The 23,516-nt window shown below is 38.9% G+C and overlaps 3 protein-coding genes across 3 annotated transcripts; all 3 read right to left on the bottom strand.

Moving 5' to 3' along the window:
- Positions 1–406: 406 nt before the first annotated feature.
- LOC138943928 (uncharacterized) lies at positions 407–4,159 on the bottom strand. The gene has a single exon (XM_070314833.1). The coding sequence runs from the start codon at positions 4,157–4,159 to the stop codon at positions 407–409; it is 3,753 nt and encodes a 1,250-aa protein (XP_070170934.1).
- A 108-nt stretch (positions 4,160–4,267) lies between these two features.
- LOC138943927 (uncharacterized) lies at positions 4,268–5,509 on the bottom strand. Its single transcript, XM_070314832.1, has one exon. It carries the CDS (start codon positions 5,507–5,509, stop codon positions 4,268–4,270), a length of 1,242 nt encoding a protein of 413 aa, XP_070170933.1.
- An 11,358-nt stretch (positions 5,510–16,867) lies between these two features.
- LOC138943926 (uncharacterized) lies at positions 16,868–22,108 on the bottom strand. The gene is made up of 3 exons (XM_070314831.1): positions 21,814–22,108; positions 19,786–21,333; positions 16,868–19,569 (listed from the first exon to the last, which is right to left on the bottom strand). The coding sequence occupies exons 1-3, from the start codon at positions 22,106–22,108 to the stop codon at positions 16,868–16,870; spliced, it is 4,545 nt and encodes a 1,514-aa protein (XP_070170932.1).
- Positions 22,109–23,516: the final 1,408 nt, after the last annotated feature.

Genomic DNA, 23,516 nt, shown 5'->3' with positions numbered 1-23,516 from the left:
GGTACCCTTCTATATGGAAGCTCGGCTTCTATATGTTCACACAAGAAGGATTTTTATCGATCTGATCTTTGCGACGCTGCCCGGATCTCGGGAATTTTCCACACACGGGTGGGGAGAGTCTCTTGCCGATTGGCCCTCGGGGCCGGGGCCGCTAACCGAGCCGAATCTGTGATGCTCGCGCGCATTACACGCAGCGCCTCCCCCGTCCGAGCAGCGTGACAGAGGCTGTGAGCGCGCTCTCTGTCTCGATCATCTTATTAGGCGTAATTTTATAGTGGGCCCACTGTTTTACGTCGCAACATACTCCCCCCGTTGAGAGGGTACCGATCAATCGCAAAGTATCCTTAAATACATAACATTAATAAGGTTGTTTACATGGACGTTAATACGCTTTTGTCTTATTATTCTATGTATAACGTTCGATTGGAAGCGGACATAGATATTTCACGGCGCGCTTTAATGTTCCCATGGCTGTCTTAACGGCTCGCACTATTCCATCTTCGCCTGGATGGATTTCCACTACCTTGCCTAAGGCCCATTGTGTACACGGGAGGTTCTTCTCCTTAATGAGCACGATTGTTCCGAGGTCGATTTTTTCTCCGTCCTTTATCCATTTACGTCGAACTTGGAGTTCATTAAGATATTCCAGGCTCCAGCGTGCCCAGAAATCCTGTTTTACCTTGGTTATATGTTGCCAGGTGGACAAACGGTTGGCTGGGACAGACGAGAGATCAGGCTCAGGCATATTAATTAATGGTCTACCGATTAAGCAATGCGCAGGCGTTAGGACTAATGGATCGTTAGGATCGGAGGAGAGTGAAGATATAGGTCTAGAATTTAATATTCCTTCAATTTCTACCGTGAAAGTATTCAGTTCTTCGAACGTGAACAGAATCTCTCCGACTACCCGTTTAAAATGGTGTTTAAATAATTTTACCGTGGATTCCCATAGTCCACCGAAATGTGGGGCTATGGGAGGTATAAAGTGCCATGTTATATGATGTTTGGTAGAAAATCGATTCATTCGTTTCTGATGTTCATCGGAGTTGAAAAGAACATATAATTCTTTTAAATGATTATTCGCTCCTCTAAAGTTGGTTCCGTTGTCTGAATAAATGTGTGCCGGAATACCTCGTCTCGCTATAAAACGCCGTAGGGCTGCTAGGAATCCGTCGGTAGTTAAATCGCTCACGACTTCTAAATGTACAGCCTTGACGGCCATGCATACAAATACACATACATATACCTTGATTTTATTTCGATTTCGATATTTTTTTTCCTTGATATAAAACGGACCGCAATAATCGATCCCTGTATTAGCGAAAGGACTCGCGTTACGCACCCGAATTTTTGGTAAGTTACTCATTTTATAATCGGTCGGGTCGGCGCGATAGCGAAAGCAACGTATGCATGATCGCACGACCTTACGCACCTGGTTTCGTCCGTCGAGTAGCCAGAATTTGCGCCTAATTGTATACAAAGTGGTTTGAATGCCTGCGTGATAATATTTTTCATGCGTTTCCTTGATAATTAGATCCGTCAAGAAATGACGACTTGGTAATAAAATCGGATGTTTTTGCGTAAAAGTTAACTCTGACATTTTGAGGCGTCCGCCGACGCGAATTATACCATTTTCGTCGATAAACGGGTTTAATGCGGCAATGTTACTCTTCTTTATTGAGCGTTTATTTGTAAGTTCGTTCCGTTCGCGTGAAAAATAAGAAGCTTGAATGATTTTTATTATTCTAGTTTCCGCTTCGTCTATCTCTTTCATACACAACTGTTCGCGATATGTATTCTTTATCCGGAAACGCAGGCACAGCGCGATAACTCTCAATAATCGTGAATATGAAGAATATTTTTCAAAGATGCTGCAATCGTTAGAGACCGTCGCAAAACACGTGTTTTTTCTTAATTCTGGTATTTCGTTTAATTTTATGCTTCCGATGGGCCATTCGTCTTCCTCGTTAATCAACCATGCCGGTCCTGAGAACCATGACCGATTGTTGAGAAAAGCGTTCGGTAATTGACCCCTCGATAGCGCATCGGCCGGGTTATCTTCCGATTTAATATGTTGCCAAACTTGCAAATCAATGATTTCTTGAATTTGAGCAACGCGGTGAGACACGTACGTTTTTAAAAGGTGAGGTGAAGTTTTGATCCAATGTAGTACAATAGTTGAGTCGCTCCACAATACTGTTTTGTTAGGGGATAGTCTAAACGCACGATGTACTTCGCGATATAGTTTGGCCAATAGAAGTGCGCCGCATAGTTCGAGCCGAGGTATCGTCACAGATTTTAATGGCGCGACTCTAGATTTGGCACAAAGTAGATGACAATGTACGTCGTTGTTTCGATTATTCGAACGAATGTATAAGCAAGCACCGTAACCCACGTTACTCGCGTCGCAGAATCCGTGAAATTGAACATCGGTATAATCCGGACTTAATACTTGACGATTAATAGATAATTCCTTAAGTGAATCTAATTGTATCGCGAAATCTGTCCACGCGGTGTGTATACTAGGTGGAATCGATTCATCCCAATCTAATTTACATCGCCATAAATTTTGCATTAATTTTTTTGCGTGTAATATGATGGGGCCTAATATGCCTAACGGGTCGAAAATCTTAGCTACTTCTGAAAAAATAATTCGTTTCGTGATTCTCTCGACGCGATCAATCGAGCGTACTGAATAATGTAGCATGTCGTCATACGCGCGCCACGCTATGCCTAGTGTTTTTAAAGAATTGTCTTTATCCAATATGAGATTCGAATTCATAGCATCGGGAGTTAAATCATTGATAATACGTTTGTCGTTTGACGCCCATTGTCGGATGTTGAAACCGCCTCGAGACAGTAACGTAATTATGTCATCCCGTAACGCACGAGCTTCGCTGATAGTATTCGTACCGGTCAGTAAATCGTCCACGTATAAATGTGTTTTAAGAACTCGGGCGGCAATAGGATACGCGTCGCCTTCATCATCGGCAAGTTTTTGAACCGTTCGTATGGCAAGATAAGGTGATGATGATACGCCGAATGTGAGTGTATTAAGTTGGAAAGTCTTTATATGCTTGTTTTGACGCCAAAGTATGCGTTGATATATTCGATCATCTTCGTGCAGTAATATCTGTCTATACATTTTTTCTATATCCGCGGTAAGTACGTATCTATATGTGCGGAATCGAATCAAGTGCGTGAACAGCGTCTCTTGAAGAGTCGGTCCTACCATTAACATATCATTCAACGATGTGCCAGTAGTTGATTTCGCTGACGCGTCGAATACCACGCGAATTTTAGTAGTGTTGCTCGAAGATTTGACCACTGCGTGGTGTGGCATGTAAAATCCGTCGTCGAATGAATCATTTATCGGAGACATCTGTTTTAAATCTAAATATTCTTGTATAGTTTGTGAATAAGCGGTCTTTAATATCGCGTCCGAATCGAGTTTTCGCTCGAGAGAATTCAAACGTTTGAGTGCAACAACTCGCGAGTCACCGAGGCGTTTATCACCCTTACGAAAGGGTAGTCGCACCATATAGCGGCCGCTGTTATCGCGAGTGACGTTTTTTGCAAAATGCGCTTCGCATTCGAGTTCCTCGGTAGTTTTGGGTGTATCGGTTGTTAGTTCTTCAATCGTCCAAAACTTAGCGATCTGTTGTTCCAAGCTGGATAATTGGCATGTTACTTTTTTCGGGTACTTCCGCGGTGTTATTCCGCCCGCGACTATCCATCCGAGGCGAGTCTTTTGCAAATATAAATCATGCTTTCCTTGAGACAGATCGATTTGACCGATTGAGAATAGTGACAATGTTGTTCCGGCTCCGATTAATAAATCAATTGGACGTGGTAAATGAAACTCCGGATCGGCTAATTTAATGTTAGACGGAATTTTGATGGAATGTCGCGGGAAAATCTCAGATGGAACTAAGTCTGATATTATCGGAATCGACAAACATAACAAATTCTTGCGAAACTCATTGTGCAGAGATTGAATGGTGATTTGAATGATACCCTTTGATACCGTATTCATAGAATTAATTGCACCGACCGGTAGTGCGCATGAAGTTATAGGGAGTTTCAAATGTCTCGCGAGTCTTTCCGAAATAAAATTGGCAGTAGCGCATGTATCTAACAATGCGCGGCACTTAATCATATTGAGATCGCGATCTTGTACGAATATCGTAACGGTTGTCATTAATTGTGGCGTACAGGTAGGTGAAATTGCTGCAAGACACGTCGCCTCATTGCCGCTCTCTTCTAGTCATGCGGTTTGCGTTTCTTGTGTTTCCGTCGCGTTAGTCGTTGCCGATACGGCCGTGTTTTTGTCGAGATGTAAAAGTGTATTGTGTCGCCTTTGACAAATAGTACAATTAGTATAATTGCAAGCCTTGCCTCGATGGGAACGTAGACAATTATAACAAAGCATCGCGTTTCTCACGAATTCAATACGCTTAGGTACGGTTAATTGTTTGAATTTAGTGCATTTAAATAACGGATGTTGTTTATTTTTACAAGCCGTGCAATTATTCGTTACGTCAACTATGAATGCTTTATTAGACATTCGTCCTTTTTTAAAGGGAGGTACGAATTTGTCATCATCTCGTTTGGATGTTTCTCGGACCCGCTTAGACACGCGAACGGCGGTTCTGTATAAAAATTCATATAAATCGTCGATTTTTGGAAACTCGTCCCGATCCAACGTTTCTTCCCATTTTTCAGCTGTATTCCTTGGTAATTTACTCTCGAGCACGTTTACGAGTATTTCGGATCCTACGTTAACTCCCAGCGCGGCCAACGATGCGACATGCTGCTGTGCGTCGTCAGCAAGCTTAGATAAACCGTCGGTCGTTTCCCTTTCTAAAACGGGCAAGTTTAAAAGCAACGAAAGATGGCGTGAAATCAAAATCCGCTTTACTTCGTAAGAACGTTTTAACAATTCCCACGCCTTGAGATAATTTGAGCCTTCGACTGACAAAATCTTTATTTTATTAGCCGCTTCGCCTTTCAATGCCGATTTTAAATATTGTAATTTTTCTACCTCGGATAGATCCGTTTGTGTATCTATCATGGCGAGAAAGGTGTTTTTAAACGACAACCAATTCTCGTAACGACCATCGAAATTAGGCAAAGACGCTTCCGGTAATTTTACTCGCCGCTTTGTAATCGCCGCCGCCCCAGAGCCGCTGGGTTGTGTTACGTTGCTCGAAGTACCGGCGTTCGCGGCTGATGTGGTAAAGTTTATTATACCTTCGACCATGCTTGCGAGTGAATAAAATCTTTCCTGAACGTTCGCAAATTCGTCCTTATGTTGATCGTTCGGATCTAGCAATATAAGCTCGTCATTGAACTCTTCGTACGCATGATAAAGTTCCGTGACGCGAGTCATGCGTAATTTTAACGCTGTCTTATCATACCGTCCCCGTTCGACAAGATTTGTCATGCTAGTGATTTGCGATTTTAGCGAAGTTCGTTTCTGAATGAGAAGTTTAATTTGATCGGCCATGATGTAGTTCGGGAAGGGTAAAGGATGGAACAATTGCTCAATCGTCAACCTAATATATACGTGGAATGTACTTGCCGTTAACCTGTCTCTCGTTATGTGAGCTCGTCTTTCCTTGTTGATGAATGATTGATCGATGGCCGCTATAGCTCAGGTTGCTAATTGTTCAATAGTCGTTCGCGTCTGCACCGCAAACGACCTCACAGGAGGCACCAAATGTTGCAGGTATGTGAAAATTAATTCACACACTATTTTCGTTTATAGTAGCTTTAATTTGTATGTATTAAATTTTACAGTATCGACTGGTTCTTATGCGTGTGAGGTCTCGGCCTCTATTTGGCAAGGTTTCGACCTTGCCCGTAACAAAATCTCGGTACCCTTCTATATGGAAGCTCGGCTTCTATATGTTCACACAAGAAGGATTTTTATCGATCTGATCTTTGCGACGCTGCCCGGATCTCGGGAATTTTCCACACACGGGTGGGGAGAGTCTCTTGCCGATTGGCCCTCGGGGCCGGGGCCGCTAACCGAGCCGAATCTGTGATGCTCGCGCGCATTACACGCAGCGCCTCCCCCGTCCGAGCAGCGTGACAGAGGCTGTGAGCGCGCTCTCTGTCTCGATCATCTTATTAGGCGTAATTTTATAGTGGGCCCACTGTTTTACGTCGCAACACACGTGGTATAACAATATACAGGATATACGCTTTTTGAATATTTAAATAGATCAAAGTAGATACAATGATGAAAGAGTATATTTCAATATTGCAACACGCACTTCTATTGTGTTTCAAGAAAATATTTTAGATCATATATCTTGAGTAAATTATAATATGTAAAATTATTATAAATTGTAAAGCATCACGAAATTATATTATTATTTATATGTACATATAAAATATATATCTTATTATTCATTTGCTGATCGAAGTTTTAAAGAAATATAGCATTTCGTTGAAAAATGTTTAAATTTGTTTTCTTGTAATAAATGTCGGTAAATCTACGGAAAACCTATCTATATGAAATAATGGATAAGAATACTCAATTCTTATGTATTTTTGCCTCCCGAACATGAAACTTAAAAATGGCGATCGGACTCGCAAATCGAAGAAAAACGCAAAAATCCAACCAAACGCGAAAATCCAACCTATGTCCGAGGGATGCATTTTTATTAGTAATAATTCATTCCTGGGATATATGGTAGGTTTAGGTTGTGTTATATCTTTCAGAAGTGGTGCTCCCTGTAAAGGAGGTAGGGGGGGGGGGACGGAACCCATTGTGTTCACGCATACACTTTCCTATCCACACTATAACGTGAACTTCGCTTCGCGTTGTAAAATATATGCGTGGACACAGTGGGTTCCGCCCCCCCCCCCGCCCTATAGGGGGGCTCCATTTCTGAAAGATATAACCTAACACAAACCTATATTCTAGGGATGAATTATTACTAATAAAAATGCATCCCTCGGACATGGGTTGGATTTTCGCGTTTGGTTGGATTTTTGCGTTTTACTTTGATTTGCGAGTCCGACCGCCATTTTTAAGTTTCATTTTCGTGTTCAGGATGCAAAAATACATAAGAATTGAGTATTCGATAAATATGCATATTAGGTTACACCTCACCGATGACTTTGACCTTGACATATGTTGTCAAGGACATGACCCTGAGTAACTTTTCCTTATAACTTAACCGGCGATCTCTTATAGTTTCTGAAATATTTAAAGTTATAATTTCACAATTTCAATATGATTTCTCTATTATAAAATAAAGAAAAATAAAGATTGTTTACATTATATTTACATAAATCAAACGTGAAAAAAGTGTTTCTTTACATTTCCAGAGACGAAGCTCTTTGGATTTTTTTACTTTCCACGCAAAGCGAGGTTCAACGTAAACCTATTGCGTATAGTTTTCTTATAGTGGAGCTCACTGCGTCCACGCATATACTTTGCCATCCATGCAACAATTGCCATAACAATTGTAGGGTGGATTTTACTTTGCTTTGTAAAGTATATGCGTGTACACAGTGGATTCCGCCCCCCTCCTACGGGGGGTTTCACTTCCGGGAGATATAACCTAACCCAAACCAAATTTTAGTTTTAAATCAGAAATAGGTTTGACTTAGGTTATATCTTCCGGAAGTGGAGCCCTCCCGTAGGGGGGGGGGCGGAACTCACTGCGTCCACGCATATACTTTCTCATCCATGCAACAATTGTTGCATGCAATAAAAAAAGTTAACATTATTTATTTGCTGCAATAAGGAAAAATGAATAAAAATAATAAACTGCCTGTAAGAACATATATGGCATATTTTATCTTTTCTTACAGAGAAGGTTAACTTTAAATATCTCAGAAACTATAAGAGACCGCCTGTTAAGTTATAAGGAAAAGTTACTCAGGGTTATGTCCTTGACAACATATGTCAAAGTCAAAGTCATCGGTGAGGTGTAACCTAATATGCATATTTACCGAGTATTCTTATCCATTATTTCATATAGATGGGTTTTCCGTAGATTTACCGACATTTATTACAAGAAAACAATTTTAAACATTTTTCAACGAGATGCTATATTTCTTTAAAACTTCGATCAGCAAATGAATAATAAGATATATATTTTATATGTACATATAAATAATAATATAATTTCGTGACGCTTTACAATTTATAATAATTTTCCATATTATAATTTACTCAAGATATATGATCTAAAATATTTCCTTGAAATACAATAGAAATGCGTGTTGCAACATTGAAATATACTCTTTCATCATTGTATCTACTTTGATCTATTTAAATATTCAAAATGCGTATATCCTGTAAATTGTGATACCACGTGTAACATGCTAATTTAAATTGAATAAATAATGTATTTTGTATTACATTTTTTATTTCGAATCGTATTTACCTCGATTTATTTAAATTTTTAAAATGTACATCCGATAAACTTTGATACCGCGTGTAACATGCTAATTTAAATGAATGAATAATCTATTTTATATTGCATTTCATCATATACGTCATCTCCGGTGAGTCTGGTTATACACGTATGTAACACTCTGTTCTAAAGTATTGTCCTCTACCGTTATCTGCCCCTTACGGGGGCATTTTTCTTGCAGATTTTGGTCTAGCTATCCACTGGCCTCACCCTCAATAGAGTGGGATCAAATTATTATTAACTGTCAACAATTCAGAGATTTGTTCTCTTATAAACTAAAAAGAGGCATCATTAAATCAGCTGACACACGGGCAAACTGTCAGAATTAGGCAGGCGCACAAAACGCTGCAGTAGTGCTTGCGCAGACATCAGCAATATGAACAACGCGCCAAATTCAAATATAAATATAAATCATGCTGAAGAAGTGGACCACAACCATCAAGAACATCATCAAAATCGTAGTCAAGCAATACAAGAAATCCAAACAACAATAGACAACATTTCAAACATGCAGACACAAACGCCACAGCAACAATATAGTCAAAATAACCAACATAATACAAAAAAAAACAAGAACATGAACAAAAATGGCAAAACGTAGAGCATAAAAAAAGGACGAGAAATAATCCTGAAAATACCAACTCCAGAAAACGACAAATGTCCATTAGCGATTATTGGCTAAATAAACCAATTGAAACCTGCAACATCTATACAAAACTAAATGTAGACGAAATCCTAGAAATAAGAAAGGAAATAGATATTAATCTAAATAGATTTGAAGCAAAATCTCCACCAATATTCGTAGAAGGTGTTGAAAATATCATTCCATTAAAACAGCTACTCGAAGAAATCACAAAAGATAATTACACAATTAAAATATTAAGGAACAACCAAGTAAAAATACAACCACTCAGAAAAATACCTGCCAATAATGGATGCACTTAAAAAAAGCCACCCAAGGATCTATGTACCAAAGTAAAAATGATAAAAGATTCAAAGTAGTATTAAGAAACATGCATTCAACAACAAATTTAGAGGAACTCAAGGAAGAAATAGAAAGTAAGAATCATAAAGTAATCAATATAACTTACATTATACACATCAAAACAAAAGAACCATTACCTCTATTCTTTATAGAATTAGAGCAAAGGGAAAATAATAAGGATATTTACAAAATTAACCATTTACTGAATACATAAGCTTTGAGCAACCTTACAAAAAGAGAAACATTTCACAAGGCACAAGATGCCAAATATACGGACACACTAAAAATTATTGCTTCAAAAGCCCAAGATGTGTAAAATGCGCGGAAAATCGCATAAAAAGTGACTGCCCAAGACAAGCAAAATTTGATGAAGTGAAATGTTACAATTGCGGAAGCAATCATCCAGCGAGCTATTAAGGTTGTGAAATCCGCAAACAACTGCAACATGAACTAACGACTAGATTACTCAAAGAAAGCTCTGACAAAAAAAGACTAAAGAGATTCAAGCCACTGGACTCACAAATGAGGTTTAAATAAAACATATAGACAAAGCGACTAAGAGGCCCAGCAATCATAATCAAGCTTATGTAAACTAAAGATCAACATGAGACTGTAAACTAAAAGGTACTTTCCAGTGGGACAATATCAACATGCTAACATTGATATTATAAGATTTACTTAATGTCAAACTCTTGCGACAGGTTGTAAATAATACTGGGAGTTAAAAAAATATTGCATTTTCTATTTCAAAAAATTAAGAATCAAGATTCTTAAAATTAGAAGTTTTACTACACATATAAACGATTACTAAAATAAGGAACAAAATTTGATCAGTGATTAGGTATGCATTATAGTAATGGAAAACAATGTTATTAAATATAAGTAAATCAATGATTAAATTGTAGTCTAAAGTCTAAAAACAAAAACTAAATAATATTGGTTATCATTACAGATCAAATGTTTTAAGGAGACTTTTTTAATTTAATGCAGAATTTAATGTTGGCGCGTTGTCAAGCGTTCCTTCATTGCACTGATTTTTAAACAAAATTTTGTAACACAACTTTGCATAACTATATCTCATTAACTAAAATTGAACTAAAATAATTTAAAACTTTTACTACGTGTTGAGTATTAAGTTGTGAATAACCCCCTAAAATGGTAGCACAAACGGGTCAAACATTCGGAAATGCGAAGCGAGTCTCGAAACCTAATTGTTCGATTGTAATAGTGTAATTTTTTAATAAAAATAAAATGCATTTTAGGTTAGGTAAAGTTAGGTTAAGTTTCCTAAAATGTATTAGGAAATGCATTTTAATTTCCTCGAGAGAAACAATAATATTTCTATAAATCCAAGATTGATTTTATGACAAATACTATTTCAAATTACTGAATTACTTCTAAGTATTTGGCTATTTATTTATTGATTTCATATTTAGTCTTTATTTTTTATTTTTTAGCGGTTTTTTATTTTTTAGAGGAAAATTAATTTATAAGCTATTTTTTCTAGAGTTTTTTTTAACTGTTTTTTAGAGGTAAATAATTTTTTAAGCCTTTTATTGCGTACGTAAATTGGGATATTGTTTATATTTCTTTTACCTTTGTCAGGCCTTTTTTAGTGAAATATCACTGCTTTTTGTAAAAATTTATATTTTTTCTGAAAAATATAAATTACTACATTATACGGTATATACATGGATGTAATTTTTTTAAAGTTTTATTTAATAGAAAAGAAATTTTTTTTCGGAGGAATTATAAATATATAAACAGTATATATTTTTACAAAGCTTATATATACTATATTGAATTTGAAGGGATACAAACACAACGTGTCTTAATGCTCAATCTCTTATTGTCAATCATTCAACAGGTTTGTTTGAGATTGCGTTGATTTGCTATGGGCGGCTCCACTGAACTATATATCATACTGAAACGCGCACGGCTCTGCTGATTGACGGCCAAAAATGTAGGACTGCAAGAGTTGTCGCTTCTCAGACCTGTTCTCGTCTATCTAACTACGTCGACCACGTGATCAGATGTATTATCCATTCTAAAACCATTATCAGAATCTTCTGGATCCTTCGCGAAGGAGACGGTTGCATAAAAGTGAGCCGACGACCGGACGCATTCCGCTTAGAGTTATCGACACGTGTACGCTGTTCGTGTGATTAAAATTCGACATAGTTGCTTGAAATAGTTTATTTCACTGACGTTGCGTGTGACTATCGGAGTTATTCCGAGACAGACGATTTTTTGCTGTTTATCCGCTGCGTGCAAATTACGATTGCATTCGTATGCATTCGCATGAATTTTCTGTTAATTACCGTGTACATAGGCTGTTTGTCCTAGAATCACCGACGTCTAACTGCTTTCGCGTTTGCCGATTCGTCGCGTCGGCCGTCTCATTCCGCGCACAAAGTCTTTCGCAGCATCCTCGCTCGCACGTCCGCGCAATATCGCAAACAAGGTTTTAAAACACGATATAATTTTAACAAGATATAATTTTATTTTTATAGATACGATTTTAATACAGAAGTTAAACTGTATAGGTATTTTATAGATATAATTTTAATATAAATATTATACTGTATACAAATTGTATAATTAACAATAATATAAATTATGTAAGTGAATAAATATCAAAATATAGAAAGCAATAGAAAGGAATTTTGTTTATTACGAAGCGTCATTTAATATAAATATAAAACAAGTCCATTTTATGGAATAAACGCATGCACATAAAAGGTATATAATTCCTTCTATAATGTATTCTAATAAATGATATAACCAGAAGAGATCAAATATTTTTTTGCATTTATTGATTTATTAAATATGCTTATATATCGCGAAATAGTCTAACACAAGATAAAAAGTAATTAACGGTCATTAAAGTGATTAACGAGTATCGTGGAATGGTGCAAGGAAGAGAAGCGATTTTTTAAATAGATGTCATATTGAGCAAAGTTAGATTATATTAGCGAAATTGAACGAATGTTTACATATGATCAATTTACATTGAATCAATGCATTATCAATTAACATATTTGTGATAAATACATTGTTGGAAAATGATTATGGAATCATTGAAGGAATATTTGAAGATTTCGAGTTATGTTTTCCATAACGATAAACTGAATTATGTGTAAATGCGCATTCATGTATAATGTTTATTTATATATTATATATAAATGTATATATAATTAATGCATAATTAATATTTTTTGTTTAATTTATAAATAATTAAACAATGAGTTTATGTTAATACAGCAAAGTCTTATGAGAATTCTACCAAAAATATCATAAAATAACATTGAGTACACATTTTTATTAATTGATTTTATAAAAAATGATGAAATGAATAAAATCATATCGAAGCATTTCTATAATGTCCACAAACATTTTGTGTATTTGGGATTACTCGTATTTTTTGGTTGTGTGAATATTTATTTATATTTTATATATAAATATAATTATAATGTGCGTAAGTAATATTCTTAGGTCACTTACCAATGGCTACGCAATGAGTTGCATGTTTACGTTATTGTAACAAAACAAATCTTGTGGGAATTGTATCAAAAATATTATATACAATTGAATTGAAAGCATCAGAATTAGAGCTTTGAAATAGAAAGGATTAGTCAAAGAAGAGAAATATGGTAATTATTTTGTTTATAAATTATATAATAAAAGTTATTTATTTTCTTGCATAATGGTTAACTTATTTTTTTAAAGCAATGAAAAACATAAACATGAAAATTGATGGTTTATTCGGATTGAGCTGCCTTTTCCAATATAATCTTATCAAAGGGTATATTAGAATGTCTGTCATCGACAAATATAATTCAAGTTTGAATCAAAATGAGGAAGAAGAGTTAGCTAATAATGCTAAATTGCAGATTTTATTAGAGGATCGTACAAAAGTTTATAATAATTTGGCATCTGCCTTGACTAAAACAAAAGTCTACCATGCAGTTTTAGAAAATGTAAAACATGCTTCGAAATGTCAACCACAAAGTCTTAAAACACTATTTAGGAAAGATATTGCAAAAATTCCAATCTTCTTTTTATTTACTAGATTTAGTCTTCATTTTAATGAGTTGTATATATTCTTGATTTATATTTTATATATGAAAAATCAAATATGTGTATATATAGGGTGTTTCAGAACAACCTTCCATCCTTAAAATGACGTATTCCTGATACGATTCTAAGACGATCTTTCCTTTACCAACATTTGAATTGAAGCGTAATTTTTGAGTTATAAGCAAAAATAGTTGGCAAATCACGCGTTGAGTACAGAAGGCAGGCAGGAGCGGCGCAACGCGCCGCAGCTGACCGTCCGACGCGTGATTACCACCGCATGAGTCGCTAACTATTTTATCTTATAATATAAAATTATGCTTTAAATAAAATTTTGATGTTAATTAAAACTTACTTGTTACATTTTTTCTTCTTACACGGTAAAGTTTCATCAGCATCTTGAATCTGAACGTAATAATTCAAGCGGCTTCCTTCAGTGGGATACATTTTTATATGAACATTTCACATAAGTGGTCGATGCAATATTGAATGTATTAAACATATATAAAATATGTATTTGCGTTGCAAAATTGCAATGTAGTAGAAATTATTGATGACACGATATTTTTTCTATTCAAGCGGCTGATTCGCGATGACATCACTTCCAGGTGGAAATTTAGCCAAATGCACAAAAAACGCAATGTAATATAAAATTTTAGAATAATTGTCAAGGTTAAATTGCGCTAACATACTTGGACAGCAACATGTATTTGAAATTTTTGCGATGCACCTGGGATGTGAGATCATCTCTACACGACAAAAATGCAATAATCGACATTCAAAATGTACGTGACAAACGGCGAAATAAATATTTAATTGAAATATGATACACATGATGGAAAGAGACTTCAAGATAAAATATAAAATCGAGGTAAAGAGGCACACCCTGTCAGTATTTTCGCCAAGAGTTCCGAGATAACAGCTATTAATAAGCGCATTCTGTTAGCAAAACTTTTTTTGACATAAATTTGAAAATATGGCGGAAGACAGTGCCGAACGAAATCTGCGTGAGCAATTTGCAAGGGTGAATTCGATAGAGGAGTACGTTACGTGGGAGCAACGATGCGACGAATATATCGAATCATTGGAAGAGCAAAGTCGAATCAAACATCCACGATTATTGATCGGGATTCGACAATCGCTGATTGCCCGAATTGCAGGAATCGAGGGATTGAAAAATTCGTTACCTAGAGGTTTTGTACATGCGATAGCGGGTGGGCATTGTCGCGAATACTCAATTTAACTGTAAATATAAATAAATATAATCCTTTGCGCGCGGGATGTCATATAAAGTTACCACGGGCGATAATAATGAGGACAACGTGCAATCTAATGACAATGCGTGTTTTGCGTGGTCTATGGTCGCCGCTCTATATCCAGCTGAAAGTTATGTTTATCGAGTATCTTTGTATCCTCATTATACGATAGTGCTGAATCTCCAAGACATTGAGTTGCCAGTGACTGTGAATTAAATTAAAAAATTCGTACTTCGAGGAAAAGATCATTGTCTGAAAGATACATCTTAGCGAGCTAAAAAGAGACAAACCCGTCAACCTGTTGTACATTGGAGACAACAACGTTGGATACTTCGCGTGGATAAAAAATCTATCCAAACTCAAGAGCTCGCAATTGAGCAAAAAAGAGCACAAGAAATATATCTGCGATCGGTACGTATATATTTAATAAAATATTGTAGAAATAATGGAACAAAAATAAAAAATTATTTCTTTTTACAGATGTTTGCACTACTTTGGCTCGAACGACAAGTCACATACGGTAGACTGTCGAGAGATGAACGAATGCGCTATCCGATTACCGAGCGATAAGGACATGTGGCTCACGTTCAACAACTATAATCGGAAAGAGCGGCTTCCTTTCGTCGTGTACGCCGACTTGCAGTGTGTTTTAGAGAAAACGGAGGAAGAGAGAAACTACCAACATCATAAAGTATTTAGCATAGCATATTATGTACATTGTTCGTACGATGATTCGTTATCTGCGTATCATTCCCGTCGCGATATCGATTGCATATCATGGTTCGTCGAAGAACTAAAAAATTTAGCGCAACGTGTAAAAATTATTTTATCAGCTAATGTCTCCATGGTAAATTTAACATCTGATGAATGGGAAAATTTTTATAGCGCGACACAATGTGACATTTGCGAGAAACCATTCGTACAAAACGATACACGCGTACGCGATCATTGCCATCTGACCGGGCGATACAGAAGTCCCGCGCATTCAAATTGCAATTTAAATTATAAAGATTCTTTTTGCATTCCAATAGTTTTTCATAATTTATCCGGTTATGATGCACATTTTATTATAAAGGAAATAGCTACAGCCTTCGAAGGGGGAATCGAGTTACTTCCGATAACAAAAGAAAAATATATATCATTTACGAAAAATGTTAATCTTACCGAAGAGAAATCAAAAAATCATATTAAATTGCGTTTTATCGATTCGTATAAATTTCTCACAACTAGTCTAGTTAAATTGGCATCATTCTTGAATAAAGACAAATGTAGCCGCGCCTTCGATTTACACGTCCACATTAACAGAATTTATTTGTTTCGCCGATCGGAGAGATAGGACGTAATTGATTTGTCCGGGTTTAGTTTGTTGAACAGTATTTATTCCTTTCGACACCAACTCCCGGACCGTCTTAGGTAATCGCACGCGACAGCAAGATATGAGCGGACACGCGAATTATCGTTTAATTATAACTTTATGAGCGTGAGGCGTTCGGTGTGCTCCCGGTGAAGGCTTGCGACGAAGTGTCTTAACGAAAAACCTTCTCTGCGATCCACGTACAATAGTTCTGGTTGATACGGGTACTACAAAAAAGGAGAAATTTCGATCGTTCGATTCCGAGAGCCAATCGGCTATCGACAACGAGGTGTTTGTCAGAATCGAACGATACGAAGAAACCGCAAAAACGGAATGAAAACAAGGCTTCGCACGTAACGTCTCGCTTTAGAACGTTCGAGAAACAGAATTAATAATATAATTTATAAAACGCTTACTTTCTTGAACATCCCGCTCGCCTCGTATACCGGGTAGGTTACGAAATAACTGGTTAAATCCTACCACCATAATCGATACACGGCATCTTAATGATAATTCTCGATCAGACGGTCCGAAGAGCTCTACAGCAAATTTTTCAACATACAATAATAGGAAAAGAGTACCGATAAAGATCGTTGATGATTCAATCGAAATACATGAGTTAACTTAATCAGTAAATCTTAGCATAGGGTTATTTACATAGGCGTTCTTAGAATAGATATATGTACATATACAGAGCGTGACGATAATTAAAGTCAAACTTAATTATTAACGCATAAAGAAAACGCAAATTAATTTAAGAGCCAGTGTCACTTGATATCGGTAGCTGACAGATCTGCGTTATTGGTCGCTTTAGAGTGGTTTTGGCAGTACGCAATGTAACTACTCGGACATGCCCATCCGATCCCGGATGTACGTCTAATATTCGGGCAAGTTCCCATTTCGAAGGAGGTGCCAAATTATTTTTCAACAATACCAGCTCGTTAATTTTGAGCTCCGGTTTGTTTTCTTGCCATTTACGCCTTTGTTGCAATGTATGCAAATAATCAGAAGACCAAGAACGCCAGATCTGCTCTAAAATCGCACGCACTTGCTGCCATCGAGACAGCCGATTCGAATCGATATCTAAAACAGATTCTTCAGGCGGACTTACTAACGGGCGACCGACTAAAAAATGACCCGGAGTTAACGCGGAAAAGTCATTCGGATCATCATGTAACGCGGAAATCGGGCGGGAATTTAGGCAAGCCTCGATTTGACACAGCAGCGTAGCGAACTCGATCTGCGATAATGTTCGGGAACCAATCGCTCGTTTCAAATGAAACTTTAATCCTTTGACACCGGCTTCCCAAAGTCCGCCGAAATGCGGAGCAGAGGGAGGTATAAAATGCCATTTTACGTTATCATTAGCTATAGCGTCTTGTATTTGAGGGTCGGCGACAAGTCGCTGAAAGGTAGTGTTTAATTCGCGGTCCGCGCCTTGAAAATTAGTGCCGTTATCACTGTACATGTCGGATGGAAGACCGCGACGGCTTGCAAATCTCCGAAAGGCGGAGAGAAAACCGTTAGTAGCGTAATCATCTACGTATTCTAAATGGACGGCCTTTGTCGAGAGACAAATAAAAACGGCAACATAATATTTTTTGGATCGTTGACCGCGGCCGACTGACGGAATAATATTCATCGGCCCGGCGTAATCAACGCCTGTGTGCGAGAACGGAGCCGAAGGCGTGACGCGGGGCTGGGGGAGATTCCCCATCAGCTGTTGCGAGGTACGTGCGCGTTCGCGTACGCACTTTACACAACTACGTATAAGAGATTTTACACTGGTGCGCGCTGAAATTATCCAATAATTTTGGCGTAAAATTCTTAACATTAATTGAGTGCCTCCATGAAGAGAGGCTTTATGAGCTTGAGCAATTAATAAATCCGAAATTCGATGTTTCGGTAAAATTATAGGGTGCCGTTCATCATAACTGAGTGACGAATGGTCAATCCGCCCGCCAAGGCGAATTAATTTATCTTTCCCGAGAAAGGGATAAAGCGATAACAAAGAACTGGATCTTGGCAGTAAACTTTTATCGTTTAACGCTTGAATTTCGGATGGAAAATGACGTTGTTGCACGTAACGGAGCCAAAACAAGGAAGCTTCTTTGAGCTCGGCAGCGGACAAGCACGTCGTATTCACGCTCGCATTGGTCGCGCGACATTTTAGATTATTAATAAAACGTTGCACGCGTGCCGTGACTCGAATTAACTTCTTCCATGTAGAGACTTCGTTCGGTAATTGCCATTCCAGAATATGTTGAGCATGACAAACGATCGTATTTCGCGTTTCGGTTTCGATTATCTGACGATCGGCCTCAAGTTGATCTTTTAATTTATCATGGATCGGCCACGCGGTAGAAGGGGAACTCAACCAGGCAGGGCCGGCCCACCAAAGTTCGAAATCGCGGAGTTCAGCGGGTGACAAACCTCGCGACGCGCAATCCGCTGGATTTTCTTTAGATGGGACGTGATTCCATTTAATCGACGGCAGCCGAGTTTGTACTTCCGATACGCGATTCGCCACATAAGTAGTCCATCTTGATGGATGGCCTCGTAACCATGCGAGCGCGACCGAAGAATCTGTCCATCCGTACGTCGGAATATGCCGCAAATTTAACGATTTTTGCGCGAATTCTAGCAATCGAGTTAATAAGACTATGGCATTTAATTCTAGACGCGGCACGCTAATCGTTTTAATCGGCGCTACCTTTGATTTTGCGGTTATTAAGACTACTGAAAACTCGCTGAGCGATCGAAGAATTCTTAAATAAACGACAGCGGCGTACGCGCGATTAGACGCGTCGGCGAATCCGTGCAACTCGATAGCCAAATTTTCCGGATGCATTCCAGTCCATCGCGGAATGCGAATTTCTTTCAAATTTATGAATTCCGCACAATAATTTTTCCAGGGCTCTAATAAGTCCGCCGCGATAGGAGAATCCCAATCGAGTTTTCTTAGCCACAGTTCTTGAATCATAATTTTCGCGGTGATTATTACTGGAGAAACCCATCCCAGTGGATCGAAGAATTTCGCGATAAATGATAGTATCAAACGTTTCGTATTCATATTGACTGAAGGTGACTCGATTTGAAAACGAAACGAATCTTCTCGTGGTATCCACTCAAGTCCGAGCACCTTAAGCGTATCATCCTTATCGAATGTACGAGCGATAGCGAGTTCATGCTCTCCCGGAGGAATGTCTGTTAATAATTCTATAGAATTGGCAGCCCATTTGCGTAAATGAAAACCGCCTCGCGCCATCAATTTCGTAAGCTGATCGCGACTTTCCTTTAGCGACGGAACTTCATCGGCGCCAAATAGAACGTCGTCGACGTAAATAAAATCTTGTACTATTGTTTGTGCCTTTGGAAAGGAATGACCTTCGTCGATAGCTAATTGATTGATAACGCGCATGGCTAAATACGGAGCTGGTGCAGTATCGTATGTAACTGTAAGCAATCGATAAGATTGTATCGGAGAATTAATATTAGATCGCCAAAAAATCCGCAAAAAATCGACATCGTCTCGATGAACGCGGATCTGTCAAAACATCTTTTCGATATCGGCGGTGTACACATAACGAAATTGACGCCAACGAAGGATAATTGAGGACAAATCGCGTTGTAATTTAGGCCCGGTCATTAAATGATTATTTAATGTAGAACCATTGCTCGTTTTGCACGACGCGTTAAATACTACGCGAAGTTTCGTCGTGCTGCTAGACTCGCGTAGTACCGGATGATGCGGTATATACACCGCTTGGTTAAGCGTCGGATTTTCGTCGGAGACAGATTCCATATGACCCATAGATTGATATTCATTTAAGAAAGAATGATAGGGTTTCGCGAGATCCGGATTTTTTCGTAGGCGTTGTTCTAATTTCGAATAAAGAAGCGCGGCAGTTTCGCGCGAAGCTCCTATATCGAGCGGAGGGTTGGTTTTAAATGGTAACCGTATTATATAGCGGCCGTCTTCGGCACGCTGATGTGTTTCGACAAAATGTTGTTCGCATTTTTTATCTTCTTCCGACAGCTGAATTTCGGAAGAAATTTCCTCGATCTCCCAAAATTTTTGAAGGAGGGAATCGAGCGAAGGAATTGTTACGCAATTTAATGAAGTCGCGGAGCCGGTAATTGAATTAGAAGTGCCGGTAGGACCGGATAATATCCATCCTAAAGCAGTAAGCTGGGCCGTCGGAGTGCCGGTCGGACCATGTTTTACCTTTTGCTTTAATAACGATCCATATAAATCTGATCCTATGAGCAGATGGATCGGATGATTGCTAAACGGATCCGGATCCGCGAGAGATAATTTCCGTAAATGCGGCCAATAATCTACGGTTTTAGTCTTTGAGCCAGCGTATGACGTAATTTTTTGATATACGAACGCAGTCAAAGAAAAGGTTGAGGAACCTCGCCCATTACAAGACTCGAGAGTAAGAGACACCTGAGATTTCGCTACGCCACTGTATCGTTCGCCGAAACACTGTACGTGGAGGCTCGCGCGGGAACGTTTCGTGCGCATAGTTTGACACAACGATTCCGAAATAAAGCTAACAGCCGAGCCTTGATCTAACAACGCACGAACTTTAAATTTACGTCCTTCGATGGTACGCAGTATTACCCATGCGGTGGCTAGTAACACGTTCGGCGGATTTTTCAGCGGCGAATGAATCGTTTGAACGGAAGCGACGGCGGTCTCGTTCTTTATCTCAGGGGTGGCTGAGCCGCTCGGTTGAGCGTTAAGAGTTTTGTTTTCCAAAACAGAATTTTCACTAATCTTCTGTACTGGTATATTTGATGCACGATGCAAGAGCGTATGATGTGCTCGTCGGCACAAATTACAGCGTTTTTTACTCTTGCAAGAGGTCGGGAAATGGCCGACCTTTAAACAATTAAAGCAACATTTGTGTGATTTGAGAAACTGAGTTCTCTGTTCGACGGATTTACGTTTAAACTCGTCGCATAACATCAAATTATGATTGCCGGAACAATTCAAACATTTTTCGGTGGCTACGTTATTCACCGAGGCCCGATTAGAGCCTTTATTTTTATGAGACGAAGCATTTAACTTAGAATGATCGGTTAGTCCTCGAATTCGCAGCGTCATAAAATCTCGAATCTCTTCGTACGTCGGAGATGCGGTTGATTTACCGCGTTGCAGATTCCACTCATTACGTGTGCGTGGACTAAATTTTTGCGAAACAATATAGACTAATAAGTCATCCCATTTTTCAACAGGTCTGCCTAAATTTGTTAACGCGGCTAATGACGCGGCAACGGTATCGCGTAAACCTTTGAGTTCGACAGCGGATTCCGTTTTCATAATAGGCAAATCAGCGAAAGCATGAATATGCGCATGAATAATCGCGTTTTGATTATCGTACTCTTCAATAAGTAATTTCCACGCACCATCGTAATTTGCGTCTGCAATCTTAACATGATTAATTAATACAGCGGCTTCGCCCGTGACACTGGCTTTTAAATAATGTAATTTCTGCGTATTCGACAGCGATTCTTTCGAGGCGACGAGCGATTCGAATATTCCGCGGAAGTTTTCCCATTCCGCGAAATTACCGGAAAATTTCGGCAACGGGATGCGTGGTAATTGCAATGAAACCGCACCAGACAATTCGCGAGAAGAAATGTCGCTTACCGTTGATGCCGCATTTGGGTCGCACCGAGAGAATTTACCTATCACGTCTGCGAGGTAGTCCGCCGCTTCGTGGTAGACGTCCTCGGCCGTAAAGAATTCCTCCTCGGTGAAGTATTGGACTGTACGCTGTTCGTCGGCCGTTGCTATTTGCTGAAGCTGGACGTTGAGACGTTGACACCTTTCCCATAATGTCTCCAAGGCGTCCAGTCGACTCTTCGCTTTGTATTGCGTGACGTTGGCCTTGCCCATTTTCTTAAAGTTGGGGAACACTCGCTTCATCGAGCTTATTGTAATAGATTGCTCGATGAGGAGGCCCTGCAGCGAGTCCGTCATGATGGTAGTCCGATAAGATGAAGCCTTTCAGCAACAATTTACCACCTGGTGGTTGTAGAGATGCTGAAGCGTGACGACTGGTCCGTCGCACGCGGATGTGCGAAGACGCACTATAATTTTCACTTAACCGTGCCGCGCGCTAAAGCGTGCGACAACTATGTGTGACTGCGGATTACGCAGGTCGCACTCTGAGGTGCGAAGTGCTAAAGAGCACAAAGATTGCACTTAAGCTGTGCAAAGCGCTAAGAAGCGCGAGATTTGCGCGGCACTGCGGATTACGCAGGGCGCAAATAATAATGATACGTTGTGCTTAAGAGCACAACTTTAATAATGCAAAGGGATGCAAGGTTGACTTCGCGCACTTTATTTTCCCGGAAGTCCTTTCAACGCACTCGCGTTATTATTTACGGCAGCGGAATGCGGATAGATGTTTTGATATCGCGCACCGTCTCCGTCTCGCGATAGTTTTTATAAGTGCTGTTACCTTAGCGTGTCAGCGTTCTCACTCGCACTCCGCGAACTGATTACCGAATCACTATCTGTTTTTCCAAAATCCGGCTCGAAGGACCATTTAATGTAGCCGCGCCTTCGATTTACACGTCCACATTAACAGAATTTATTTGTTTCGCCGATCGGAGAGATAGGACGTAATTGATTTGTCCGGGTTTAGTTTGTTGAACAGTATTTATTCCTTTCGACACCAACTCCCGGACCGTCTTAGGTAATCGCACGCGACAGCAAGATATGAGCGGACACGCGAATTATCGTTTAATTATAACTTTATGAGCGTGAGGCGTTCGGTGTGCTCCCGGTGAAGGCTTGCGACGAAGTGTCTTAACGAAAAACCTTCTCTGCGATCCACGTACAATAGTTCTGGTTGATACGGGTACTACAAAAAAGGAGGAATTTCGATCGTTCGATTCCGAGAGCCAATCGGCTATCGACAACGAGGTGTTTGTCAGAATCGAACGATACGAAGAAACCGCAAAAACGGAATGAAAACAAGGCTTCGCACGTAACGTCTCGCTTTAGAACGTTCGAGAAACAGAATTAATAATATAATTTATAAAACGCTTACTTTCTTGAACGACAAACAAAATTTTAAAATCTGAATTTCTACATTTATCGAATGACAACTTCAATATAAACATTTTAACACGGAAGAGCGTCTGTCCGTACAAATATATTGACTGCGTTGACAGATTGCAAGATACGTGTTTACCACCGCGCGAATCATTTTACAGTTCCTTGACCGGTGACACAATATCGGAGAGCGATTACGCGCACGCCGAGAACGTCTGGAAGCGGTTCTCCATTTGAACGCTGGGTGAATATAGCGACTTGTATCTGAAAATTGATGTCTTGTTATTAGCAGACATTTTTGAAAATTTCCGCGAGAGTTGTATTA

Source organism: Polyergus mexicanus, unplaced genomic scaffold (genome assembly GCF_030449975.1).
Source record: "Polyergus mexicanus isolate NDT 795.1 unplaced genomic scaffold, iyPolMexi1.0 SCAF_59, whole genome shotgun sequence".
Taxonomy (NCBI): domain Eukaryota; kingdom Metazoa; phylum Arthropoda; class Insecta; order Hymenoptera; family Formicidae; genus Polyergus; species Polyergus mexicanus.
This window is presented reverse-complemented; position numbering and strand designations above follow the sequence as displayed.

Coding starts and splice junctions, on each gene's coding strand:
- LOC138943928 (XM_070314833.1), bottom strand. CDS start 4,159: ATGATTAAGTGCCGCGCATTGTTAGATACATGCGCTACTGCCAATTTT.
- LOC138943927 (XM_070314832.1), bottom strand. CDS start 5,509: ATGGCCGATCAAATTAAACTTCTCATTCAGAAACGAACTTCGCTAAAA.
- LOC138943926 (XM_070314831.1), bottom strand. CDS start 22,108: ATGACGGACTCGCTGCAGGGCCTCCTCATCGAGCAATCTATTACAATA. Junction 21,334..21,813: donor CTACCTCGCAGACGTGATAG/GTAAATTCTCTC, acceptor ATGACTTATTAG/TCTATATTGTTTCGCAAAAA. Junction 19,570..19,785: donor GTCGTGCAAAACGAGCAATG/GTTCTACATTAA, acceptor GATTGCTTACAG/TTACATACGATACTGCACCA.